The sequence below is a fragment of the Acartia tonsa genome, chromosome 14 (assembly GCF_053477335.1).
Source record: "Acartia tonsa isolate MP-2025a chromosome 14, ASM5347733v1, whole genome shotgun sequence".
NCBI lineage: Eukaryota > Metazoa > Arthropoda > Copepoda > Calanoida > Acartiidae > Acartia > Acartia tonsa.
The window spans coordinates 30,196,054-30,223,149 of NC_137273.1; the positions used below are offsets into that span (position 1 = coordinate 30,196,054).

At 32.1% G+C, this 27,096-nt stretch overlaps 1 protein-coding gene across 1 annotated transcript; it reads right to left on the reverse strand.

Annotated features, from left to right (window-relative positions):
• Positions 1 to 2,804: 2,804 nt before the first annotated feature.
• On the reverse strand, positions 2,805 to 25,664 carry LOC145306024 (FMRFamide receptor-like). The gene is made up of 15 exons (XM_080147957.1): positions 25,532 to 25,664; positions 23,541 to 23,596; positions 22,234 to 22,304; positions 20,526 to 20,638; positions 18,623 to 18,755; positions 18,001 to 18,104; positions 16,248 to 16,341; positions 15,366 to 15,423; positions 14,331 to 14,408; positions 13,442 to 13,508; positions 12,533 to 12,627; positions 12,069 to 12,136; positions 8,664 to 8,709; positions 7,515 to 7,849; positions 2,805 to 4,237 (listed from the first exon to the last, which is right to left on the reverse strand). The coding sequence occupies exons 2-15, from the start codon at positions 23,584 to 23,586 to the stop codon at positions 4,190 to 4,192; spliced, it is 1,356 nt and encodes a 451-aa protein (XP_080004083.1). The 5' UTR covers positions 23,587 to 23,596; positions 25,532 to 25,664; the 3' UTR covers positions 2,805 to 4,189.
• Between the last annotated feature and the right edge of the window lie 1,432 nt (positions 25,665 to 27,096).

The window sequence follows — 27,096 nt, forward strand, 5'->3', positions numbered from 1 at the left end:
TTGTTAATGTTAATAAGACAAGGATGACAACATCCATTAAAGCGAAGCTCAGAAATGAAAAGACAAACGAGCATTAACACTTGTAGAGTGTAAGAACTGAATAAGCAGAATAATAATGCATATGTCTATACCAAATTATAAATTATATAAATTTGATGCAAAACTGTTTATTGTTTAAGGACATATTGTCCTATTTAGGACTTGATTATAGAGATGCTTCGCTTAAACACTATACCTTGTTGTAATAGGAATCAGTATTAAAAAAATCAGATGAATAGAATGCTTTAAACATTCAAAATTTATTAGAAAAGTAAAAAAAATCAGCTTGTTTTAAATGAACGTACAGACTTTCTGGTAACGATTATAGAGTTGCTACGCTTTCTAAATCGTACCTAACTACTACAGGAATCACCATGCAAAGTTTGAAATCGATTGGACAATTCTAACGTTAAAATAACGAAAAAAACTCTCCGTCTCGGACGGACGGACGGACGGACCGACCCTAATTATTGAAAAGCTTCGCTTATAAAAATGTTAATCTATAATACAAAGTAGCTTGATGTCTGTCCGTCTGTCCGTCTGTCCGTCTGTCTGTCAGTCTGTCTGTCTGTCCCTTAAGATCTCGGTAACCACTGAACCGATTGGATTCTACTCTTCAGGGAATATACCTACTGGTCCTGTGGTGGTTTTAGGCTATTTTCTTGGGGGGTGGGACACCCCCAACCCCCCCAAAAATAAAAAAAAACCAACCCCCCAAAAATTTTTTTTTACATTTTTTGTAAAATCTCAGTAACTGCTGATCAAATTGGGCTCTACCCTTCTGGGAATATACCTACTGGTCCTTTGGTGGTTTTAAGCTATTTTCTTGGGGGGTGGGACACCCCAACCCCCCAATAATAAGAAAAATCCCCACTTCCAAAATTTTTAATTTTTAAAATTTTTGTAAACAAAAACCAGTAATTGGGGTGGGGGAACCCCACTGCAACATGGGGCGAAGCCCCCGTGAATCCCCCCCCCCCCCGACAATAAAATAAAAATATTTTTTTTTCAATTTAAATTTTTGTGTATGCGAACAACCTAGGTTTAATTTTTACGAATTGAAATTTTTTGTGTATACGGCAAACAACCTGGGTTTAATTTGTACAAATTAAATTTTTTTTGGGTTTAATTTTACCACAGAGTAATTAAACAAAGAATATTTTTTTTGAATATTTCTATTAAGGAGGGTTGACTTCCCATAACTATATAGGGCGAAGCCCCTAGAGGCTAGGGGCGAAGCCGCTAGTAAATATATATTTTATTAAATAAGTATCAAATAATATATAATATTAATTTTACAACATTAATAAATACAATTTATTATTAACAAATATTCTATAGTACTACATGAACTTTTTAAGTAGAGAATTTCATTGTCCGTTTGTCTATCTGTCTGTACTATAAAAAGATAATCCATTTTGATTAATTATTCTAAGGAGTATAATTTTAGTGCAAGCTTTTTTTGAGGAATAGATTGAGGGGTGGGGGGTAATCTAAAGATTAAACCCGAATCGCGTCATAACTAAAGACATTAAAATTTACTTTCACTAGTTGAATGTATTGATCTAAAATCGTAGGTGGATTCTTTAAAAATCGCTTAGTGGGGCAAAATTAAGATTTTATTTAATTTTTGTAGATTTTTTATGTGATTTTGGAGGATTTTTCACGAAAACAGTTTTGCCCCACTAAGCGATTAGTGGAGCAATTTTTTTTAAGAATCCACCTCAGAACTAAAAACAGTCAAATATTCGAATTTACAAAGGTCGTGCAATCAAAGGTCTTTTTAGGTATATAGACAAAAATGTAAAGGTACTTCAAAGTTGAACCTCGTAAAAGTGTCAAACTATGACGTCAGAAAAAAATAACAATTAACCAATGAGAAGCCAGTATTCACTGTAATTGACCAATGGTAAAATATATAGCGGTCTCTCATTGGTTAATTGTTAATTTTTTCTTACGTCATAGTCAGACACTTTTACTGGGTTCTTTAAAGTTATATATAAGAGTAGCTTCATACAGTAAAGGTACTTTTATTTTCATATACATCACAATAAATACATAGGTTATAATTAAACAAGGATGACAACATCCATAAGTAGCAAAGCTCAAAAATTAGGGATGGACATCCGGAACTATAGAGCAGTGTAATACAAAATAAAAAACATAAAATAAATCACTAAACATTTAATGATTTATAATATGGAAATCTAGGAATCGATCTAGCACAAAACCATAAAAGTAAATCTTAATAAAATTTTGTGGAAATATGTGAAACATAAACTTATTCAATTACTGAAAATTTAAGCCGTCTATCTGGACTAGGAATTGAAAAACACCTTGATCACTTTAAAAACTAGGAATCGATCTAGCACCCCAACTTAACCAATAAGCAAATCCCAATGAAAATTTACAGAAGTATGTATCAGGGGCGTCCAAGCTTTTTTTTGGGAAGGTGGGTAATTCGTTTTTGGGGGGTAAAATGGCGCGCGAAGCGCGTAGCAAATTTTTTGTACCCCCTCCCCCCCCCCCAAAAAAAAACAAATTTTACCCCAGGGGTAAAATTTGCTTGGGGAGGGGGGAAATTACCTGCTGAAATCTGTTGGCAGGGGTAAATTTTGTTTACCCCCCATAATTTACCCCCGGGGTAAAATAATTTTTTTTGGGGGGGGGGTAATTTAGATTTTATTAAATATTTAGTATTAAAAATGCGCGCGTAGCGCGCAAAATTTTTTTTGTTAGAGATTTTTTATTTTGGGGGGGGGGTATTTACCACCCAAAAATTGTTTGGGGGGATAAGTAAAACTTAAAAGTCTAGGAATCAATCTAGCACCCCAATTAATTGACATATCTTAATGAAACTTAGTGAAAATATGAAGAATGGGAACTTATTTAATCCCTGCAAATTTCAGGCGTCTATCTTGAAAAGTAGCCGAGAAAATCAAGTTTCCCCCAAAACGTTTCAGACGGACATACATACAGACTGACATTTCAAATTAAAGAATGGCATCTCTCCTAAAAATAACATTTTGAAAACAGATTTGTATTAAAATAGAAACCTATATAAAATACATGGTATTTTTATATTACCTAGATTACCTCGTACGGGCGGGATTGCAGTACCGGACCTTATCGACTTGATGTACTGTCCAGGTCCTGGTCCAGCAATCCAGGAGAACTAAGGATGACTAACGCACCCTTCTCTGTCCAAACACCCAAGGATATTAGGCTAAGTAACATCCATCAGACAACCAACTCTCTGTGATGCACGACCTTTGTCTGAGAAGTCCCAACTGTGCATGGTAACGAGTTGCGCCTGTTTTGGGCCAAGGCATTCCCCCTACTCTAACTATTTATGTCGCGCATCTGACATAGCAGCAGTAGGAATCATTTTTAACGTCTTTAGTTATGACGCGGTGTCGGCCCGAGATTCGAACTTATCACCTTCCCGACGACGAGCGGATGCGCTACGTGTTGAGCCACGGTCGCGGGTTGGTATTTTTATATAGACATTGCATTGGAATAAATTCTTATTTCGAAAGAATTAGCTTATTATAGTAATTGTAAATTATGTTTTTGTCGTTTTCCCTCAAATGCCTCGTATAACATAAATATGCCCCCCCCCCCCGCTCGTATTTTGAAAATAAGTAAGTTTGTGGGAAGGTGGGCGGATTTAGTGCTTCGTCACTTTGTTTATTACTTTAGGTTAGGGTATGTTATCTTGGATACTGGGAAGCCCCTTGCCAGGACGCCACTAATTTTAATATTTATTTTTAAAAGGAGGGAGGTTTCAGTGCTCGTCAGGCAATTTGAGGGAAAGCCCCGTTTTTATGAAATAAATTTATTTTCCATTATGGATTCGAAACCGATAAATATCTGCTTAATAAAAACCGATTCTAAGCCGAACTGAAAAATCATGTATAGCATCGTATTACAAACAATTTTCCAATCAAAACTTGTTTTAATCTTGAAAGTTTTCATTTAATATCCGCGGAAGGCTGTCTATAATACGATGAGAAAAACAACTATAACTTTACGACAAAAATTTATAACACTTAAAAGTTCAACCTTTCATTTCAACAATATATCACACTTTAGAATTGGGGGGAGATTTTTGTGTTGTTCATTTTCCTTTCCTTGTAACACTTGTTTATTAAACAGGACATATTTCTCCGCTTTCCGTATCGGGGCCACTAATAACCTAAAAAAATAAAAGTTATTTATCGCATCGAATTAAAGCCGCGATTATTGAAATTTTAAAAAAATGAATTCAAACCTTTATAAATTTTCACCAATAATATTAGTATAGAGAAGGGGTAATTTTGTTTACTTTAATTGTTGGTTTACATAAATTTACCGTCAATTGTATAACAGTATTCCTTAGAATAACCCTTCCCTTGTCCCTGCTTATATAAATATACTAGAGTTGGCTCAATAAAACTATCTTACTATTGGCTAGTTTTCTATAAGTACATATCTATTTATCTATTTCTCAATAAATCAATTTTCCTCCCCCGCCATTACTATCTAAAAGAAAGAAGTAAATATTTAATAATTTAAATAATTTTAAAAAGATTTTTTCAAATATATTTTTTTTCACATTACCATCACCAAAGGGTTAATATGATTAAAATTTTAGTTTTAATATTTGAACACACAAAAGGAAGTGTCGCCACAATCGAATTCTTTTAAAACAGAGTTTTCCTAGAGAAGGTGTCTTAACTTTATTGCTTTTTATTTAGAATAGCTAGCCGGTTCTTTTAGTAAGTAGTAGATGTAAAATGGTCCATAGAATTTAAATATGCAATCGGTTTTTTGTAGACCTCTTATTTTTGAAGTAATTTGAGTTTTTTTTAATAATTAAGTCGGTTTTAAGGTACTAAAATGCAACAAAATAAAAGAAGAAAATTGCCAGTATGAACAAAAATAGTAAGATCTTTAATTTGACACCTTACTTTTTAAGTTCTGCTGAGTAATTATTGAAATAATCTATTTTTTTAACCTCGTTTTAATCAAAACTTTAAACCTAAATATTTTCTCTCACAGGCATAAAAAATATGTGTTTATATATGACTTTAGAATGAGAAAAATATTACAAATCCATTCTAAGCAAAATTGAAAAGCTTTATAAAATTATAATAAAAAACATTAGTTTATTTTAAAGGAAGCCTGCAAGAAACAAAAATAGTAAGATCTTTAATTTGACACCTTACTTTTTAAATTCTGTTGAGTAATTATTGAAAAAATCTATTTTTTAACCTCGTTTTAATAAAAACTTTAAACTTAAATATTTTCTCACACAGACATAAAAAATAAGGGTTCATATATACCTTTAGAATCGGAAAAATATTACGAATCCATTCTAAGCAAAATTGAAAAAAAAAAAAACTTTAAAAAAATAAAAATGGCCTAAAATATTATATTTTTACAGGCAACACTTAATTGTAACTATTAAACTAGCCAATCAAAAATCTCAAAAATTGACAAATCAAGAAGCTTCAACTCAAAACTTAACCAATAGAATTGACAAAAAAAAGGATAATGTTCATACGATATATACAATAGATACTACAATAAAAAAAGTGATACTTACATAACATGTAAAGAATGAAAAATTATGAACAAATATGCTTCAGTCTGTTTATAAACTTCAAAACAATGCAGTTAAAAATGCATTATTGTTTCTTGTGTTTAAAAAATATCTGTTACAATGTATGAACATTTGTTTAGGTTTTGTTCAGGTTTTGTTCAAGTCAACCCTTTAAAGCCGTAAATTATGATTCCTTAAGGACGCCTGCAAGAAATACCATGCTTTAACTGCCGAAAGACTGCCACAAGTAGACCCAATACCCCAAATTTAAAGCCTTCAGCTTCAATAACAAAAAAGTTCTAGGCATTTCAAAATAGCATTTTATGTACAAAGAAATTTTTGAAAGATTTCCAATGCTCATAAAAAAAAAACAATATTAAATTTTGTCGCCTAGACACAAAATTATAACCTTATCTTTGTCAGAAACTTAGATTGCCGGTAACTGATTTACAATAAAAACACCACATTTCATAGTCAAAATCTATGAAAAAAATTCAATTTAAATTGCATTTTTAAACAAAAATCATAGTGGAAACAAAGGGGGAAACTAATAAAAAACTCAGCTGTGATTGGTTGTTAAGCTGATTCAGCCTTCTGATTGGCTACAGTACACTCGGTTCAACACAAGTTAAACTTAATTTTTTTTAATGATTTTGACTATAAAAATGGGTATTTTTATTGTAAAAATATAATTAGTTACTGGAAACCTAAATTTATGACAAAAATAAGCTTATAATTTTGTTTCTAGGCCACGTAGTTTAATTTCAAAGTTTTCAACATGAGCATTGCAATTCTTTCAAAATTTTCATTGTACAGAAAATGTCATTTAAAATGCCTAGAACTTTTTTGTTAAAGAAGCTGAAGGCTTCAAATTTGGGGTATTTGGTCTACTTGTGGCAGTCTTTCAGCAGTTAAAGCGTGGTATTTCTTGCAGGCTTCCTTTAAAATAAACTAATATTTTTTATCATAATTTTATAAAACTTTTCAATTTTGCTTAGAATAGATTTGTAATATTTTTTGTATATTTAAAGTCATATATAAACACATATTTTTTATGCCTGTGAGAGAAAATATTTAGGTTTAAAGTTTTGATTAAAACGAGGTTAAAAAAATAGATTATTTCAATAATTACTCAACAGAATTTAAAAAGTAAGGTGTCAAATTAAAGATCTTAATATTTTTGTTCATACTGGCAATATTCTTCTTTTATTTTGTTGCGTTTTAGTACCTTAAAACCGACTTAATTATTTTTTTTAAAAACTTAAATTACTTCAAAAATAAGAGGTCTACAAAAAAACCAATTGCATATTTAAATTCTATGGACCATTTTACATCTATTACTTACTAAAAACACCGACTAGCTATTATAAATAAAAAGCAATAAAGTTAAGACAGCTTCTTTACTATATTAAAAATTTAAATTTTCTTTTTTATGATTAAAAATTAAATACTTCAATATAATGTAAATTATGGATTATTGGAGCACTATGAGTTTTAAACATTTATTCCTTGTTTTGAAAATTTGAGCTCATTTATAGACATTTATTTCCTATATATATCTGACATGGATCTTGAAGCAAAAAAGCAGGCTTTTTTGTAAATGTTGAAAATTGGAAGAATCTATTAAATAAAAGTTTTCGCAAATATACTTAGTAAATAATAAACCAGGGAGGGAGGAGACAACGGGCTGTTTATGACACTAGTCCCCAATATTTTAAGTTAACATTTTCTTATTCTTGAATTTTGATTAGTTAAATCATTAAGTTGACTGTTCAAACGTTTAAACCACTAATTGTTATCTACAGAAAGGGTAATTTTAAATATTATCATTGGGCATGTACATCAATTTATCGGCCATTGTCTTATGCCTGAAATCCCTGATATTCACCTTTATAATGGCAACGCTCTTCTGCAATGGACACAAGTACTCCTTGTTATGACACTCTCCATTCTCCTGTTGGCAATTGCCACCCGAAATTGCCAACGGACATTCCTCTTCCTTTGGCAACAAATAACTGGACTCATTGTTGCCAAACTCTTGGCATTGTTGCTCACTACAACTATCTTGGGATATGTCATTGGCAATTATAGCAACGACTTCGTTGGGTGATGTTATTATGTCAGCAGCAGCACTGGCCATATCCTGTTGGATAGTGGCAATGTTGAGCTGGTGTTGGTGGTTGCCACTAGAGGATTCGGCCCCGCTGGGCTCTCTGGACCGACCTAAATCAGGAATAAACAAAAGAATGACATGCATAGTCGTTAAAGCTTTTTTATTTAGGGGAGGTAAAATGAAAATTTTCGAAAAAATTTGGGGGGGGGGGGGCTAATCTAATGTGTTTCCAATTATCATTTGGAGGGTAAACACCTCTTTACTCCCCTCCCCCATCACCTGGACGTTCTTTTTAAATAATTTAGGCATATTAATGGATATATTATATAAATGGATATTTTGACAGGGGAAAAATTGTCGTCAATTTTGGTTGCTAACTAATTTATTGGTGGGTTTGTTAATCCAGTTGGAGGGGAGGGGATGGGGTATGTATCGTTATTTTAGCCAGCCGCGACGTCACTTTATTAGGTAACATGGAAATCTGGTGAAAGATCAAAGTAATACTATATCCATTAGTATATTGCGATGAATGGACGGACTTGGACATACACTAACTATATAGAAGGTGCGCTACAACACCTACAAGATGAATGGACGGACTTGGACATACATTAACTATATAGAAGGTGCGCTACAATACCTACAAGATAAATGGACGGACTTGGACATACCCTATTTATATAGGAGGTGCGCTACGACATCTACAAGAAGCCTACAGGGATGGAGGGGACATTTGGCTGTTTATAATAACGTTTTCTTATTCGATGGCTTAAAAACTTTGGTGACCTTTAGTAAATTTTTATTGGTGTAATAGGTTGAGTGTTTAAACATTTCAATCACTGATTGTAATCTACAGTCTTAAGATGTAATTTTGTGTATCATCATTGGGGATGTACATAAATTTATATCCTTGAGTTTGCCTACCTTGGATATCAACAAGTTCCATATCTGTAGCATTTTCTCTTCCCAGCTGAAAAATAGAAAAAATTAATTATTTATCGCATCGTATTATAAACAGATTTCCGCGGGTATTGAAATTATAAATTATGATATCAAAACATTGTCTTTGGTCCCTCGGAGCTCATAATTCTATAATTTTTAGATTAATTTTCTAGAAAAGTTGGCTGTAATATAATACGGTGCTATACACAATTTTTTAGTATGACTGAGAGCCGGTTCTAATCCAGACATACTGGAAAATATAAACTTTTATTATCCTGATTTTATAAAGTAGCAGGATGTCTGTCCGTCTATCTTTTTTTTAGGTGGCTCTCTCTCTGTTTGTTTGTACCGAAAGATCTCGCTAACCGCTTAACCATTATGGCATTCCATTATATAAAAAATACTTATTTGTCCCGAGAAGGTCAACCTTTTCTCCCTGCTTTCCCATATCTCCTCTTTGAGTGCTCCTAAAGGCCTTCAGGGATGTAATAACTCAACAGACATTATTATAGGGTGGGAGCGATTATTTAGAACATTAATTGGATTTTTACATGGCGTACGATTAGACATACTGTTAACTATGCATGGCATATTGCAATCTTTAACAATGCTTTGACAGAATTGTTTTTTAGCTGAATTAATGAGCTTTGCTGTTATTCCTGAAGTCATCCTTGTTTTGCTAGGTTTCGAACATTAAACGGCTAGATACCAACAACTAATGGTATAACAAAATGGCCGATAAATTGATGTAAATCCCCAATGATGATTACAAAATTACCCCTTCTGGGGAGTAGTGGATTAAACAGCCCAATGTCGTCTCCCTCCATGGTAGATATACATTTATTTCCTATACAGTTATTTCTGTGACAAAGGATAACTTTATCAAAACTGACCTTTATGAGAAACCGGGACGAAAATGCAACTATCTTTCGCCCTTATCCTGTCACCCCTCACACATTACAGAAAATATACCTTACTCATTAGCGTTAAGGCTAAAACGTATTTGCAGTGAAAATTTAGATTTTTTAAACAAATTAGATTGTTTGAAAATAAAGCTTTTATCACGTGGTTATAAAGTTAATTATATCACAAAAGCTTTTGATAAAGTGAAAATTATTGATAGAAATGTTGCTTTACAAAAAGTTGCTAAGCAATCTGAAATAAAACGCCCAGTTTTATCTTTACAATATGACCCCCGTTTACCCTCTATTTCAAATATAATTTTTAGATTTTGGAAAGTTATGGTAAAAAATCCTAGACTAAAAAGAATTTTTCCCCACCCACCAATGATTACTTGGACTAGGCCAAAAAATCTCAGAGAATATTTAATTCGAGCCAAACTTCCTGTTTTAAATGATCGAAAATCAGAGAGAAAAAAGATTGGTTTTAAACATTGTAATAGAAATTGTAATCTTTGTAAACATTCACCCAGATTTGCAAATTATTTAACATCATCAACAACAAATGAAAAATTTCCTATTCTCTCTAGTATGAATTGTTTATCTTCTAATGTAATTTATTGTATAACATGTGTTAAACAATCTGGCAATTGTAGACTAAAACCACAGTACATTGGCAAAACAAAAAATCGTATTTGTGATAGATTTAATGCCCATAACAGTTCCATTAAACTAAATTCAACCAAAGCTGTAGGTATTCATTTTTCTTCTAATGGACACCAGCCCAATGATTTTCAAATGGTGCCATTAGAGCAAGTGCAGAGTAATGACCCTTGGATTTTGTTATCTAGAGAAAAATATTATATTCGTAAATTTGACCCTGTATTAAATATTAGAATGTAAAATGCAGTTGCAATGTTTTAAAAAAAATGAAAATAACAACCACACCACAATCAAAAGTGCGACTCCAGTTACGTCATATTTTTCTTTCCCGAAAAAGGGAAGGGGGGAAGAAAATCTCTTCAAAAGAGATGGGGAAAACCTCCTTTTCCTCATCTCTTTTTTCTTCCCCCCTTCCCTTTTTTTCTTTCCCCCTTCCCTTTTTCGGGAAGGAAAATATGACGTAACTGGAGTCGCACTTTTCAAAAGTGATACAAATTCGGAACAAAATGGGCTTCGTCATGCGAATGCATTAATTTTTTTTATAGAATTTGTTAATAAGCTTAACAAATTCACCATATATAATAAAACAACAGGAAAATCTATTATTTACTAGCCTAAGCTGGATCTATAAATTTTATGCGAAATACATTAGTTTTTTTCGATAGAATTTGTTAATAAGCTTAACAAATTCACCATATATAATAAAACAACAGGAAAATCTATTATTTACTAGCCTCAGCTGGATCTATAAATTTTATGCGAAATACATTAATTTTTGACCATATATAATAAAACAACAGGAAAATCTACTAGTTACTAGCCTAAGCTGGATCTATAAATTTTAAGCGAAATACATTAATTTTTTTTAGATAGAATTTGCTAATAACCTTAACAAATTCACCATATATAATAAAACAACAGGAAAATCTATTATTTACTAGCTTAAGCTGGATCTACAAATTTTATGCAAGATACAATAATTTTTTTGATAGAATTTGCTAATAAGCTTAACAAATTCACCGTATGTAATAAAACAACAGGAAAATCTATTATTTACTAGCCTAAGCTGGATCTATAAATTTTATGCGAAATACATTAATTTTTTTCGATAGAATTTGTTAATAAGCTTAACAAATTCACCATGTACATAATAAAACAACAGGGAGTAAGGGAAATTGCACAGGAAATTAAAATTTTCTACATAATTTATATTGTAAAATTGTTCTCTTATAGGTAATAATAATTTGGTTGATACATTAAATTATCGTCAATTGTCTTATACCTAAAAATCATTAACTGCAAGTTAAAAATGATTATTAGGGTATTTTTGTTGTACCTAAAGAACTAAATACTATTAAATAAATTTGTATAATTACGCCTTTTTAAAATTAGCGATATTTTTACGTAATTTACGTAAGTTAATTATTTTTTTTCTATTTACCTTATAAAATTAGCAACTTTTTTTGAATTTACGTAAGTTGGTTTATTTTTTATATTTAATTTGTGTACATTTACTTCATGTACTAATAAATAAAAGGAAAATTATCTGTAACAACTATTCAATTATAAATTGGTTATGACCACTTCTTGATGCTTTATTACACTAGTCCCCAAAGTTTATAATAATGTCTTTTATTCGTTGTCTCAACAACTTTGTGGACTTATGTGTGAATATTATTTGGGTAGTTTATTATGTTGAGTATTCAAACGTTTTAAGCACTTATTGTAATCTACGGGACGGGTAATTGCGTTCATCATCATTGAGGATGTACATTAATTTATCGGCCATTGTCTTATCCCTTTAGATCCCTGTGGAGGTACGTACCGACTGATTAGAAAGATCTATCCCCTGTTCCTGTATCAGATTTGTAGATCTTCGTCTCTCTGAACATTCTGAACAAAATATATTATTATCAGGGAGGAAGGACTTAATTTTAGAGTTGCTTCGCTTATAATATTGTACTTTGTTGTACCAGGAATCAGTATACAAAAAATCAGATCAATCGGATAATTAGATCATATAAAAATTTGTTTTTGTAAAAATCAAAATGTTTAAAATTGGACGTACGGACATTTCGGTAATGATTATAGAGTTGCTACGCTTTCTAAATCGTACCTAACTACCGCAGGAATCACCATGCAAAATTTGAAATCGATAGTACAATTCTAACATGCCTAAATCAACAAAAAAACAGCTATCCGTTACGGACGGACGGACGTACGGACGGACCGACCCTAATTATAGAAAAGCTTCGCTTTTAAAAATGTAACATTCCAAAGACCCTTTACCTCTAAAAGAAGCCCTGTGAAGACGTTTGAACTTTGTCAAAAATATTTTCTTGAACTTAGTTTCCACGGAACAGTAGATCAAAAAGTTGACTGAACTAAACAAAAATATTTTATTAAAAATAGTTATTTGTCGTATCTCGTATTATAGGCGGCTTTTCGCGGATATTAAAATGAAAAATTATACCATAAACACCAGATTTTTTCTTTATGACATTTTGACCAGTTTGACATTAGCAAAATATTTAATTGTCTAATAATATTATACATATCCAATCCAGTTCTAAGTTGGTTAATAGACTATAAAAGTTTTAAAGATTTTTAATCAATATAATAGATTTGAAATCTGCATAAAATTTTAAGGATTTTTTATAAAATTCGTTTTTTATATAATTCTTTATTTAAAGGCGCAAATACGATTTAAGTTAATAAATTTTGACCAATAGGATAGCTGGATTGGAAACTACCTACGCTCTAATTGGTTGAATGATGTACGTCACTTAAGCTTCTACAATCAGAGCGCAGATAGTTTTCAATCCACCAATCACAGATCTCAAAATTATTTAACTTAATTTGTATTTGCGCCTTTAAAAAAAGAATTATATAAAAAACTAATTTTATAAAAAATCCTTAAAATTTTATGCAGATTTCAAATCTATTATATTGATTAAAAATCTTTAAAACTTTTATAGTCTATTGGTTAATCCAAATTTAAAATTAAAAACTTATTTTCAACAGATTATTAGTTATTATTATATAAAGAAGATGTTTGTCTGTCCGTTAAGATCTCGCTAACTTTAGGAAAGATTAGGTTTTTCATTTCAGGGAGCTTTATATAACTCACATGGTGGTTTTAGGCTATTTTTGGAAGCTTGGATGCAAAGGGGGCATGAATACAATATGATTAATTACCTGTTAATGATAAGAAGGAGATGGCTGAAATTTGCCGTCACTTTAAACCATTTGGGAAGATTTTTATCTGATAAAAATACAAGATTTATACCCAACATTTCTAGTATGGCTTCCAATATGATTAATATCCTCTGGATTAAAACTAGAGCTGGATCTTTAAATCATTCTAGTGGTGAGCCAGATTGGGGTGAGCCGAATTTCAGCCAATCACAGCGTGGCATTTCATAAATGCTGTGCTCTCATTGGTGGAAAGTTGGCTCACCCCGATTTGGCTCACCATTAAAATGATTTAAAGATCCAGCTTAGCTCTCCGTCATACTGAAAAATCATGTATATTATTGTATTACAGCAATTTTTCACGAATATCAAAATATAAATCATAAGTTTAATACCAGTTTTATATAAGGTTTTCTTTTTCGTCGGCTCAATAACTTTGGGGACTAATTTTAAATGTTGATTGGTTGGTTTATTAAGTTGCTTTATATAAACGTTTCATACTTTAATTGCAATCTACAGAAGGGGTAATTTTTGTGTATCATAATTGGGGATGTACATCAATTTACCGGCAATTGTCACAACCCTTTAGATCCCTGGTATAACAATATTAAAAGTTACGGGGTTCTGCCACTCTTACCACTAGCAAAAATACAACCTCTGTGTTTTTGACAAAAAGTGGAACACAGTAATAGTGTCTGACTGATTATGACGTAACAAAAAAATTAGCCAATGAGAGGCCATTATTGACCAATGGTAAAATTTATAGTGGCGTTTCATTGGCTAATTTTTTTTGTTACGTCATAATCAGTCAGACACTTTTACTGTGTTCCAAAAAGTGGGTGTGTTTTTGTCCATTCCGTTTTTAGCTGTATTTTTGGCAATAATTTTTTACCTATTTCATCGTATCCAAGTGTGAACTCGACCAAGTTGAGAGACAGACGGGGTATGTTGGAAATTAAAAACACCATCACTAAAGAAATAATATAGTATTAGTTACTTATAGCATCGTATTATAGACATTTTTCCGCGGATATTCATATAAATAATAATTATACAATTAAAACCAACTTTGTTAGAATTGATGGGCCGAATGCCTGGGTTAACAAAGCTGGTATTTGTGTTATGTTTTTATTTTAATATTTGCGGGAAATTGTCTGATTTTTACGATGCTATCCATGATTTTTCAGTATGGTTGAGAACTAGTTTGAATCCAGTTGATAATAATCGGTTTCGAAGCCATAATGGAACATCTTCCCAGCTATTTTAAAATTGAATTGATAATAAAAGATGGGAGTGTGTTTATTAATTCAGATCCGGTTAGGTTAGGTTCTATTGGGTATATGGTAGCCCTGCATTGCCATAGGGTATCTCAAGTATATTGGTATGGTCATCTTCCCCCCTCTTCCCCTCTGAAGAAAGGACCTCTAGTCTATTTTTTAAAATTAATTTACATTGAAAAAATTTAATATAAAAAAGATGAGTGGGCCGATATGAATTCTTTATCATTTACGTCTTATTAATTTTGATAAAAAAAAAATATTTAGAATTTATTTACGTCTATTTTAAAGATATGCAAAAGCGATAAAATATCTATCCGTCAGTATGTCTGATTCTAGAGTACTCTAGAGGCACTCGAGGGGCGGGGGGAAGTAGACCCCAGCCCCCGTTTGCTATTTTAGTTTTTAAAAGTAAAAGTAAAAATAATTGGATGAGAGAAATTTTTGCTATGGACTTGGTGGAATACTCCAACAAAATAGTTATCAACATTCTCTGGACTACATTGAAAAGGAGAACCATATCGGTTCAGCGGGTTAGCAAGTTCCTTTGGTACAGAAAGACAGACAGACAACCTGTGGCTTTTATATAAGAATTTATAGATGACATTTATCATCAAAATTTCTAGAAGTTTTATAAGATCAATGTTTACCTACAACAATAAGTATGAGGGTATGATTTCCAGACTTTTTAGCTGACGCAGGAATTCTCTAAAATATCAGTAGTCTTAATCGGATTAAATAATAGAAGCCTTTATAGTGAAATGAAAATGAACACACAGGGGTAGATAAAGACGACAAACATTTAAACCAGCGTTGCGGAGCCGTTTGATTATAATGCGGCTACGGATCCGGCTCCACGGAGCCGTCTGTGATGATGGCGGCTCCGGCTCCAACCTAAAATCAAGAAAAAACTCGACATATTTTTTTCCCACGTCTATTTTTGACTTTTGAGGGTTTTAAAAGTTCAATTTTTGATAAGAATGGACTTGAAAAACTTAATAGGGGAATTTGTACATGACAAAACAGAGTTACCAAATTATAATTTATAAAAAAAATCTCTTTATTTATCTAGTCCGGAGCTTTAGCCGTTTTTTAACGAAAATTACGGCTCCGGCTCCAGCAAAATATGGCGGTTCCACTCCACGGCTCCCGGCTCCGGCTCCGCAACACTGATTTAAACAGACTTTAAAACATACTTACGTCATGCAGACAAATATAATGTAATTAAAGGAACCCTGCAAGATATACAACGCTTTAGCTTCTTAAAGACTGCCACAAGTAGACCCAATAAACCAAATTTGAAGCCTTCAGCTTCAATAACAAAAAAGCTCTAGGCATTTGCAAATGACATTTTAGGTTCATGAAAATTTTGAAATCGATGTATTTCTTGCAGGGTTCCCTTAAGTACACAAGATAGATATGAAGACTGAAAACCTAATATACTGACTTTAATAACGTACTCTAGACAGACAGACAAACACGACTGAAAAAAAACGTAAATTAGACGACAGACAAACAAACATTAAGCTCACCTTGTCTTTTGAAGTTCTTTTTCTCATTTTTCTGTAGATCATAATATTGATTCCAACCAACACAAGAAATGGAATAACTCCAGTAAAAATCATCCTAAACAAGGATGACAACATCCATAAACGCGAAGCTCTGAAACGGTAGGACAAACGGACATTAACACTTAATGATAATATAATGTATAGTGTCAGAACTGAATAATCATAATATAAATTTATAATAGTCAAAGCAAAATTGTAAGTAAATTTGTTATAAAACTGCTTGATACAGGATAATGTTTATTGACATACTTACATTTTCAGGACTTGATTTTAGAGTTGCATCGCTTATTACATTATACTTTGTTGTCCCAGGAATCAATATACCAAAAATCAGACCAATCCGATGATTAGATCACATAAAAATTTGTTGTTGAAAAAGTAAAAAAATCAACATGTTTTAAATGGACGTACGGACATTTTGGTAATCATTATAGATATGCTACGCTTTCTAAATCGTACCTAACTACTAAAGGAATCATCATGCAAAATTTGAAATCGATAGGACAATTCTAACATGCCAAAATTAACGAAAAAAGCTATCCGTTACGGACGGACCTACCCTAATTATATAAAAGCTTCGCTTTTAAAAATGATTAGTTTTTATGAAATAAGTTAGGAGACATTTAATTCTAAGTGCCTAACGGCTACGCCCCCATACTACTCTAATAATATTTAAAATTAGAGTGTAAAATGTACATCATTTCAAACAAAAAAATTTAAAAAACTTTAAAATACAAATATTCTTATTTAATATTTATGATAATAAAGAACAATTCGATGATCAAGTTTAATTGTCTAAAGCTAGAAATCTCGGATACTGCTGGTCCGAATAGATTGTACTTTTCACGTAAGCTTTATAAATGTTCTCTACTTAAAAACTAATGTTATTGCATTTCGAAACTTATTTGCTTTAGTTATAGAGTAGCAGCCACCAAACAAAAAGTTTACATAACTATAAAAATAGTTACAAAATACAAAGTTTTCCTCAATTAATTTCTAAAATTAAAAAATTCTGAATAAATTTATGATTGTATAATATCCTACTGTTATTTTAATTAATTCTATAGAAATTTATATAAATTATTAAAATCTAGGAAATCGGGAACAGGACAAATGTTTGATAAATTAATCTTCACTCCAATTATTTACTTTAAATAAGGATAATCCTTATAATAAGTAACAGAATATGTGTGTGACTGTGTACCGAAAAATCTCGCTAACCACAGAACCGATATGGTTCTCCTTTAAAATGTAGGACCTAGAAAGGTTTATAAATATTTTAAGAGAGGGTACCATCACCAAACGAAGAGAAACCGCCGATAGAAAAAAATGACCTCCCTCAAAAAAAAAATTTATTTGAAAATGGGGAAGTGGGTCGACTTCCCCCCCCCCCCCTTAAAATGCCCCTAGAGGATTCTAAGGGCGTAGCCGCTAGTTAGCTTATGATATAAATTTGTAATATATTTTGTCTGTACCTATAGATTTTGATAACTTCAGCACCGAATGAGTTGTCTACTTTGGGGAAGCTTCAAATAGGTCTTGGAAGGAGTTATGCTACTTTTTAAATGTAAGTCTTGGGATAGTTTTAAGCCATTTTTTTCTTTGAAACAAGATCCATAGATGATCCTTAAAAAACAGAAATTTTGACCATTGGACGGACGGACATACATACCCTAGTTGCAGAGTAGTTGCGCTACTATAAGGTTTTTAATACCTTATCCAGTGTTGATAAATGTTAATATAGGAAGGATCTAGTCTGAGCGCTGTAGCACTGGTTTCCACGTAATACACTGGCTCCTCGCCCTTCCCATTCCATTCCTAAATATACAAAATTGAATATATAATTTATGCTCCCCCCCCCCCTCCTGCGCTTATGACTTTACGCCTTTTCCTACCCTGGCCATGAAGGAATTATTGACCAATAGCTGATGACTATATTAGCAACCTAAATTGACGACAAAAAATTCTCCTGTATTTTTTCAGTTTTTTTTCAGAACAGTGTGTATCTTTAGGAAGGGAGTGGTCATTGGAATAAAAACTAAACAGTTACACCTTATTATATTTTTTATAAAATTAAACACGCTCTCTCATTCGTTGGTTTTAAAACTTTTTCAAATTATACTTGATTGATTGATTGATTCGAATTAGTAGTATTTTCACTCAATATTCAATTTATAGTGGGGGTAGTTTTGTTTATAATCATTGGAGGTTCAACTTATCGTCCATTATTCTATCCATGAAGATCCCTGACCCTTTTAAAGAGATAAGACAATGGCCGATAAATTGATGTACATCCCCAATGATGATAAACAAAATTACCCCTTCCGTCAACTTACCAAATAGTTAGTTTCTATTTCCATAAACTTTGTAGTGTTAAGGAGAACAGAAACAATAAAGGATGGAAGAATATAGGACAGGCTTCGAACTGAGATACTGTGGGTCTGCTCCAGTCTTCTGTACACCCATGGTCTGCAAAATATGTTAGAATGGTCCAATCTGTTGCAAACATTGGATGGCGGTTTCAGCAATGATTAGGTATAAATTTGAAAGTGTAGCAATTCTTTGATAAAGTAATTTTTTTTTTTTTAAATCATTGAAGATTCCTTGGCCGATGAGGAATAATTAAACATCATTCACATAAAATTTAGACAGCTTTTCCGCGGATAGAAGATTGAATAATTTTAGGATTAATTCCAGTTTTGTCAGCCACAAGGGGTCAATCCCGGGCTAACAGAACTGGTATGATTTTTCATTTCATTATTCGTAGAAAATTGTCTATAATATAAAACATGATTTTTCAGTATGGTTTAGATCTGGTTTTAATCAGGCGGATATAAATCGTTTTCGAAGCCATGATGGAAAAAGAATTTATTCCCATTCATTAAGATGACGTCATAACATTTATATTGTATAATAGATAGATATTAAAAAACAAGGATGACAACATCCATAAGTAGCGAAGCACAAAAATCGTAGATAGGAATACGTACAGGTAGATTTAAAAGGTTTTTACTAAAATCAAGAATAGATTTATTGGATAAAATAAACATGAAACCTTGTTTTATTTTGTATGATGACGATGGTCAAAGTAAATTATATTAAAGATGCTTATAACAATGGGAAAAATTATTTTGATACTGATATCCCATAAAAGTTTGAAAATTGGATCAAAATAGACAAAGATATGGGGAAATATGTAAAACATATAAAAATAGCCAAAAACCTGATAAAAGGCAGTCTGGCCGCCATGGTTGTTTACTTAAAACGACAAAAAAATTAATTTTTAAATCCTTAACTTAAAAAATTGGGAAAATCGGACCATATATACAGAAGATAAGGAAAAAAAGTGTAAAATCTATAAAAATAGCCTAAAACCTGCCAAAAAGACAGTCTGGCCGTCATGGTTTTTTTCTTTAAAAGACAGGAAATTTAATTTTGATATCTATAACTGAAAAATTTTTGAAAATCGGACTATAAACACTGAAGATACGGAGAAAAATGTTAAAAATATAAAAAACAGCCTAAAACCTGCTAAAAAGGCAGTCCGGCCATCATGGTTGTTTTCTTTAAAAGACGGGAAATTTAATTTTGATATCTAAAACTGAAAAAATTTTGAAAATCGGACCATAAACACTGAAGATATGGAGAAAAATGTGAAAAATATAAAAATAGCCTAAAACCTGCTAAAAATCGGTCCGACCGCCAATGATGTTTATAGTTAATTGTGCTCCTTAATGTTGGGAATGTTGTCAAAAAATTTCAGCATTTTATCTTTTATAGGAGCTGAGTAAATCCCATTTCCCCCATAGCGTTACGGACGGACTGACGGACGGACAAAGTGAATTATAGAGTAGCTTCGCTACTAAAAAAAATATTTTAATTAATTAAAACTAAAAATAGAAAGAGGAAAAATCTTATGTTATAAACTTTGATCCTGAATCATGTAGAGAGAGGGGGGGGGAAGGGGTTGTTTTTTTAAACCATTTTTTAAAAACTTAACAACAATCGATTTGGACAATTGGATGTTGCAACATATTTTCGCCTACTCTAATGATAATGATTCCCCCCATCCAGCTAGCACATTGCTTTCTGTTTTTTGTAGCGACTTGGCTGTGTTAATATTTTCGACGCTATAGACTAATGTTCAAAGACCCAATTGAAAATCAACACAGGGTCCTCGGGGTGGGAACATTCAGTTATGTAGCCCCCCCCCCCTCTCTAAATCAAAAGTTTGGATACCTGCAAACGGCCAGAAACCTTTCAATGGCAATGCCCACTATCAAATATGTACTCCAGGACATCAGAATATGGGGCAGCGGGTACCACAGGTATGGGTACAGTGTTCCGTACATCTACAATACACAAAGTTATTTCATAGATAATCGGTCTGTAAAAGAGAGAGTGAGCGAGAACTAATGACGTCATGCACTGTGAGCACTTATGACGTCACAGCAAATTCGCATAGCCTCACAGGTAGCGACAATAAAATAGGTACTCCAGGACATCAGAATATGGGGCACGGGGTACCACAAATATGGGTACAGAGTTCCGAACATCTACAATACTCAAAGTTATTTCATAGATAATCTGTCTGTAAAAGAGAAAGCTTTTGTATCTGTCTGTAAAGGGATAGAGATATAGGATTTGAACACTAGGGCGGGTTCATATTGGAATTAGACAAAGAGGGGATATGCAACAGATAAAATTAACCTTAAAAACATTTCTGACCGAAAAAGAATTTTAAAAAATAAATTGAGTTTTAGAACGCGACCACTAAAAAATATATTTCATTACTTATTAATATGCAAAGACGACATTCAAAAAATTTTTTGAATCATAACTACGGCTTCATGGTGCTCCCTGGAAAGGCCTTAAGGAGCTGAGTCAGGAACTTTTGTCCGTTTCAAAATGTCTCGTTCCTAGCCTTAGAAATCACTAAAAAACCAAAATTTTTTAAGGTTTATTGACAATTGTTTAATTTGTAGAGGTTTTTTAGATTTTCTCAGGCTAGGAACGAGATTTTTTGAAACGGTCAAAAGTTCCTGATTCTACTCCTCAATGCCTTTCCTGGGAGCACCATGAAGCCATAGTTCTGATTCAATAAATTTTTGACTCCCATTTGCAAATGGCTATACAATTGAATGTCTGGTCGTCAGCGGTTTTAAGACTTAGGATAAATTTTAAATCATCCAGAGGTGTATTTTACTCATACAAATCATTTGCAGATCCCCGCTTTGGCCTCAGAAAAAAAATGTCCAAAATTGACCCACCCTAGTGAACACTACTGACGTCATGAACTGTGAGCACTCATGACGTCACTGCATCAGAATATGGGGCAGAGGGTACCACATGTATGGGTACAGCGTCCCATACATTTACAAGTTATTTCATAGATGATCCGTCCATAAAGGGAGAAAGAGATAATGGGAGTGGGAACTAATGACATTATACAATGTGAGCACTCATAAAGTCACTGAAAGTCACTGGTAGTCACTATCAAATAGGTATCAAAATATCATTGATATAGGGAATCTTCACAAAAAAATTAGGCTGTCTATTATGAATAACAGCTGAAAAAAAAACATAATTCCCCCATAGCGGACTAACTGACTACTAGACGAATAGACAAAGTGAATTATATTGTAGATTCACCACTAAAAAAAGGATAAATAATTTGATAAATAATCTGTCTGTGTAAACTTCAAATCTTGCAATACTGTTAGACCTAGACTGAAGCTTTATAAAGGTCCCATAGCATACCATCTCCACTTCTAAACACTTTAAAATTGTCCTTAGAAGTACAGTTGCCATATATAATATAAAGAATATTCGTGAATAAGGAAAATATTTAACATAATTTCAGAAAATTAATTAATTAGTTTAGGTAGAGAGTCACGGAAAGAAATCTAAAGATTTTTTTATTATAAAGTTTTGAAAAAAGCGTTACCTTTGAATTATAGTGTTGAAAAACGCCAAAAACAGTTAGATTCATTGTGGTTACCAATAAATATCCAGTATCTAAATAAAGATAGAATTGAGATCGAGAAGGGAAGAGAGAATGAGAGGGCACAATGACGTCATGCACTGTGAGTACTCATGACGTCACTGCAAGCGCTTGTGACGTCATTACTAGTCAGCTGATCATTTTAAAAGCATTTAACTAATGATTTTTTAAAAAGAAAATGTTGCAATGGATGATTCTCAGCTTTCGGCCTAGTTAAGCGTTTGTTAAATTTCTGACAGCTGTAGCTTATTCTGGCAGCCATGGTAGGAAGTCTAGAAACACCCAAAAGACAACTAATCCTTTCTTTGTAAGTCCTTAATAGATTTGTCTATACTGAACTTAATTTTGATATATAAATTTACAAATATTTTTCCCTTATTTCAAGCAAAGTAGAACGATGTCTGTCTGTTTGTTTGTAGCGGAGGATCTCGCTAACCGCTGAACCGATCGGGTTCTCCTTTACAGGTCCCAGAAAGGTTTATAACTATTTTCTTGGGGGGTGGGACACCCCCAACCCCCCAAAAAATGAAAGATACCCCTCCCCAAAAAAAAATTTTACTTTTAAAACTAAAATTAAGATAGTGGTGTTGACTACCCCCCCCCAAAAAAAAAAAATCCCCCCCCCCAAATAAAATAATTTTTTTAAAATTTTCTTTTAGATCTAAAACACCTACGAAAAATCGGTTTGATCAAACCTCTTGGGGCAAAGCCCCTAGAGGATATGGGCGAAGCCGCTAGTATTTTATATTTTATCTCTATAAAAAAAATAATAATCTTTTTCATCAAATTATAATCTTAATCTATAACATTTTTCTTCAAATTCAATAGTACTATTTTGTTAATCTGTTATTTTTGACGTCAATTATAAGTTTTCCATACATTTTTTTTACAAAATTTGATGAAAAGATTAATAAGGATGAATCTTTTCTGTAAATATTTTACGTAATTTTTAATAATTAAAAGAAATATGATTAAAAAGTTAGTTGCTACCTTATAAAATTAGTACAGATTTAACAAAAGGTATAACGTTTTTAAACGCAGTTAAGATCGATATTCAAACCTAAATTTTCAGATTTTCTAGTGAAATGGTATTCCCGCATGCTAATATAACGAAACACCCCTTTTACCACATCCTCTCTCCTCCTGGATGAACGTACTAACTAATAAATAAGAACTACAGTAGCATCATAGATTAAGGACAAAATTTTCCCTGTCAAAATATCCACGTATATTATTATATCCAATGTTACCTAATATTGCTAGAGTAGTGAGGAGATAGTGGAAAGTTGACCGCATCTCAGGTTGTCTAAAATAGATAGATAAATAGATAGATAGATAGATAGATAGATAGATAGATAGATAGAAAGATAGATAGATAGATAGATAGATAGATAGATAGATAGATAGATAGATAGATAGATAGATAGATAGATAGATAGATAGATAGATAGATAGATAGATAGATAGATAGATAGATAGATAGATAGATAGATAGATAGATAGATAGATAGATAGATAGATAGATAGATAGAAGGGATGATTTTGTTTATCATCATTTTGGATGGACAATCATTTATATTCCATTGGTTTATCCCATAGGATATTGAATACAAAAATATACATTACTAGGATCCGGTAAACCAAATACTTAAAATATGAAATTTAATTCAAAATTTGCTCGAAACCACTGAAATTTCAACTAAATTTTAACAAGGAGGACAAAATCTATTAGTAGCGAAGTATAGAAAAATCCTGAATGGAGAAACGTGAGTATATAGAGCAAAAGAAAGAAATTTAAGAGATATAATATACAAAAAAAAAACTCAAAGAAAATCACAACCATAAAAAATAAGGTTTAAGTCTTCTGAAGCATTCGCATATGTCATAGGAATCGTTACAGAAAATTTCAGCTGTCTATTTACATACTTATAAAATAAAACTTTTCTCTTAAATATAAATATTTGTATAATTGCATTATTTTATGACAATTAAAAATATTAAACACACACATACACAATAATAATTTAATAAAAAGCCAACAAAAGAGATAACATGTCTATGGCTACCAGATCAATTTACAGTCCAAAGCCCCCTTCCTCCTTGAATAAGAAATAGAAAAGTCAACGCACCTTTTTAATAATTAGAAAGATGGACAAAAGAAAATCTTTTAACACTAATTAGTTGAAAAACTTAATTTATTTGCTTAAGAATCCTACCAAAATAAGAGTTTTTTTTGTTTTTATTCATTTTTTGATAAATTTAATTTATAAATGAATGAAATTAAATAATGTAATCAATTATGATAAAAAAGTAAAAATTGAAAATTGGATAACTAATGTACTATAATAACAAGAATAAAAAAAAGGATAAGAGAATGGCCGATAATTGATGTACATCCCCAATGATGATTCACAAAATTACCCCTTCTGTAGATAATTTGTGGTTAAAACGTTTGAACTCTAATGAACCAACTAATCAAAATTAAAAAACTATACATTAAATATTTCAAAAGAGTTTACAACATATGAATTTTTATACCTCCTAGCGATAATTTTTGAAACTAAAATTAAGGTAGGTATTTTTATTATCAAATTTAACCCTCTCTAGAGGAGATTATCTAATACAAAATTAGTCAATACACATCTAGGCAGGACAGGGGGCCGAGCGCTGCAGCTATGATCATTATTAACAGTTGAGGCTATTTTTAAGAGGCTATTTTGTCCTAAATCTATTTTATCCAAAGCTATCAGTCTAGCGGATAACCATTTAGGAGGGGGTATTTACCCCCCCCCCCCAAACAATTTTAGGGGGGGAAATACCCCCCCCAAAAAAATAAAAAATCCCTAACAAAAAAAAATTTTGACGCGCTTCGCGTGCATTTTTACTACTAAATATTGATACATTATCAAATTACCCCCCCAAAAAATCTTACCCCGGGGGTAAATTTTGGGGGGGGTAAACTAAATTTAACCCTGCCAACAGATTTTACGGGTGGTAATTAATCCCCCCCAAGCAAATTTTTCCCCGGGGCTAAAAATTTTGGGAAGGGGGGGTAAAAAAATTTGCGGCGCGCTTCGCGCGCCATTTCCCCCCCCCCCCCAAATAAAATAGCTTGGACGCCCCTGCATCTATCCATCTTTTTTAGGAGCCAAGAAAGTCAAATTTGCAAAGACATACAAGAGACAATTTAGTATTAGAGTATCTGCACTTCATATAAATTATTACCAGTACTGATTATTACCTTAAAATATAAATAGCAATAACATTGCCAATAACTCCAAACAGAGCCACCAGAGGTATCAACCATCCTTCTACAGAGTTTTTGTTGTTACAGTTAATTTCAAATTATCCATTGGTTGAAAAGTTTGAACACCTCTGGTTTGAACCAACCAATCAAGATTTATTAAGTCTTAAAAGTTTTAGAGCCAACAAATAAGAACGTGTTTATAAAACGTTTAGCATCAGAATAATTTAGAGTCCAATGTCCCCTCCCTACCTGAGCTGGATCTTTAAATCATTTTAGTGGTAAGCCAGATCGGGGTGAGCCAACTTTCCACCAATGCAATGAGAGCACAGCATTCTATGAAATGCAACGCTGTGATTGGCTGAAATTCGGCGCACCCCGATCTGGCTCACCACTAAAATGATTTAAAGATCCAGCTCTGGATAAGTATAAAGATAGTGATTTATAAATAAAGTCTCTATTTACATATTTGTTAATGTTCGTTTGTCTGTCTGATTTGTTAGGCTTCGCTTTTATAGATGTTGCAAACCTTGTTATTTTTAAACAAGAATGACAACACTGAAAAAGCAGAATATAAATGTATAAGTCTATACAAAATTATTTGAAAATTTGTTGCAAAACTGATTAAATACAGGATACTATTTAAGGACATAATTACATTTTAGGACTTGATTATAGAGATGTTTCGTTTATAATATTGTAAATTCGTAAGCAGTTTTCCAAAAAATTAGATATATAGGGTAATTATATCACATAAAAAATTGATGACAATAGGTTAAAAAACAATTTTTCTTAATGGATGTACGGACTTCCTGGTAATGATTATAGAGTTACTGCGCTTTCTACATCGCACCTAACTGTTATAAAAATCATCATGCAAAGTTTGAAATCAATAGGACAATTCTAACATGTCTAAATTAACGAAACCAGTTAACCGTTCCGGACGTACGGACCGAACCTAAAATTAGAAAAGCCTTGCTTTTAAAAATGAATATAAGTTGTAACATCCCTATGACATAAGTAGTTATATCTACTTTAAGAGTCTCGTTCATTATCATTCTATTAATTTTGTAGATCTGAAATCAGTAATTAATCATCGGATCGTATTATAGACAGCTTTCAGCCGGTATCAAAATAAAAATCATGAATTAAAAACAGTTCTGTTTGCCCTGGGGGACCAACAAAATTATTATTCATTTTAATTTAACTACTCGTGGAAAATCTCCATAACTTGAAACGATACATAATTTTTCAATAGGGCACAAAACAGGTTTTAAGCAAGCGGATATCAATCGGTTTTTAGAGCCATACTGTAAATTGATCTTTAATTTTGTTACTGATTATAACTAGTTTTAAGTATTGATTAAAAATTATGATGAAAAAAACAATTTATGATATGTTTATACATAATTACTAATTTAGAAAAAAAAATCTACTAAATAAGATCTTGTAAACGGCTGGACAGATCGCTTCCGAATTTTCGGACAAGATTTTAAAAATACACATCCGAAAATTTCCCCTCTTATTTTCTGAATTAAAATCAATGACGCCCAAGCTTTTTA

Bases quoted from the DNA above. Each gene is read 5' to 3' on its own strand.
- LOC145306024 (XM_080147957.1), bottom strand. From the start codon at position 23,586: ATGCGGTCAACTTTCCACTATCTCCTCACTACTCTAGCAATATTAG. The intron at 12,628-13,441 runs GTAATTAATCAT...ATTTTTGTTTAG, and splicing joins CTCCTTCTTATCATTAACAG to TTCAGTCAACTTTTTGATCT. The intron at 7,850-8,663 runs GTAGGCAAACTC...TTCCTGATTTAG, and splicing joins GGAACTTGTTGATATCCAAG to GTCGGTCCAGAGAGCCCAGC.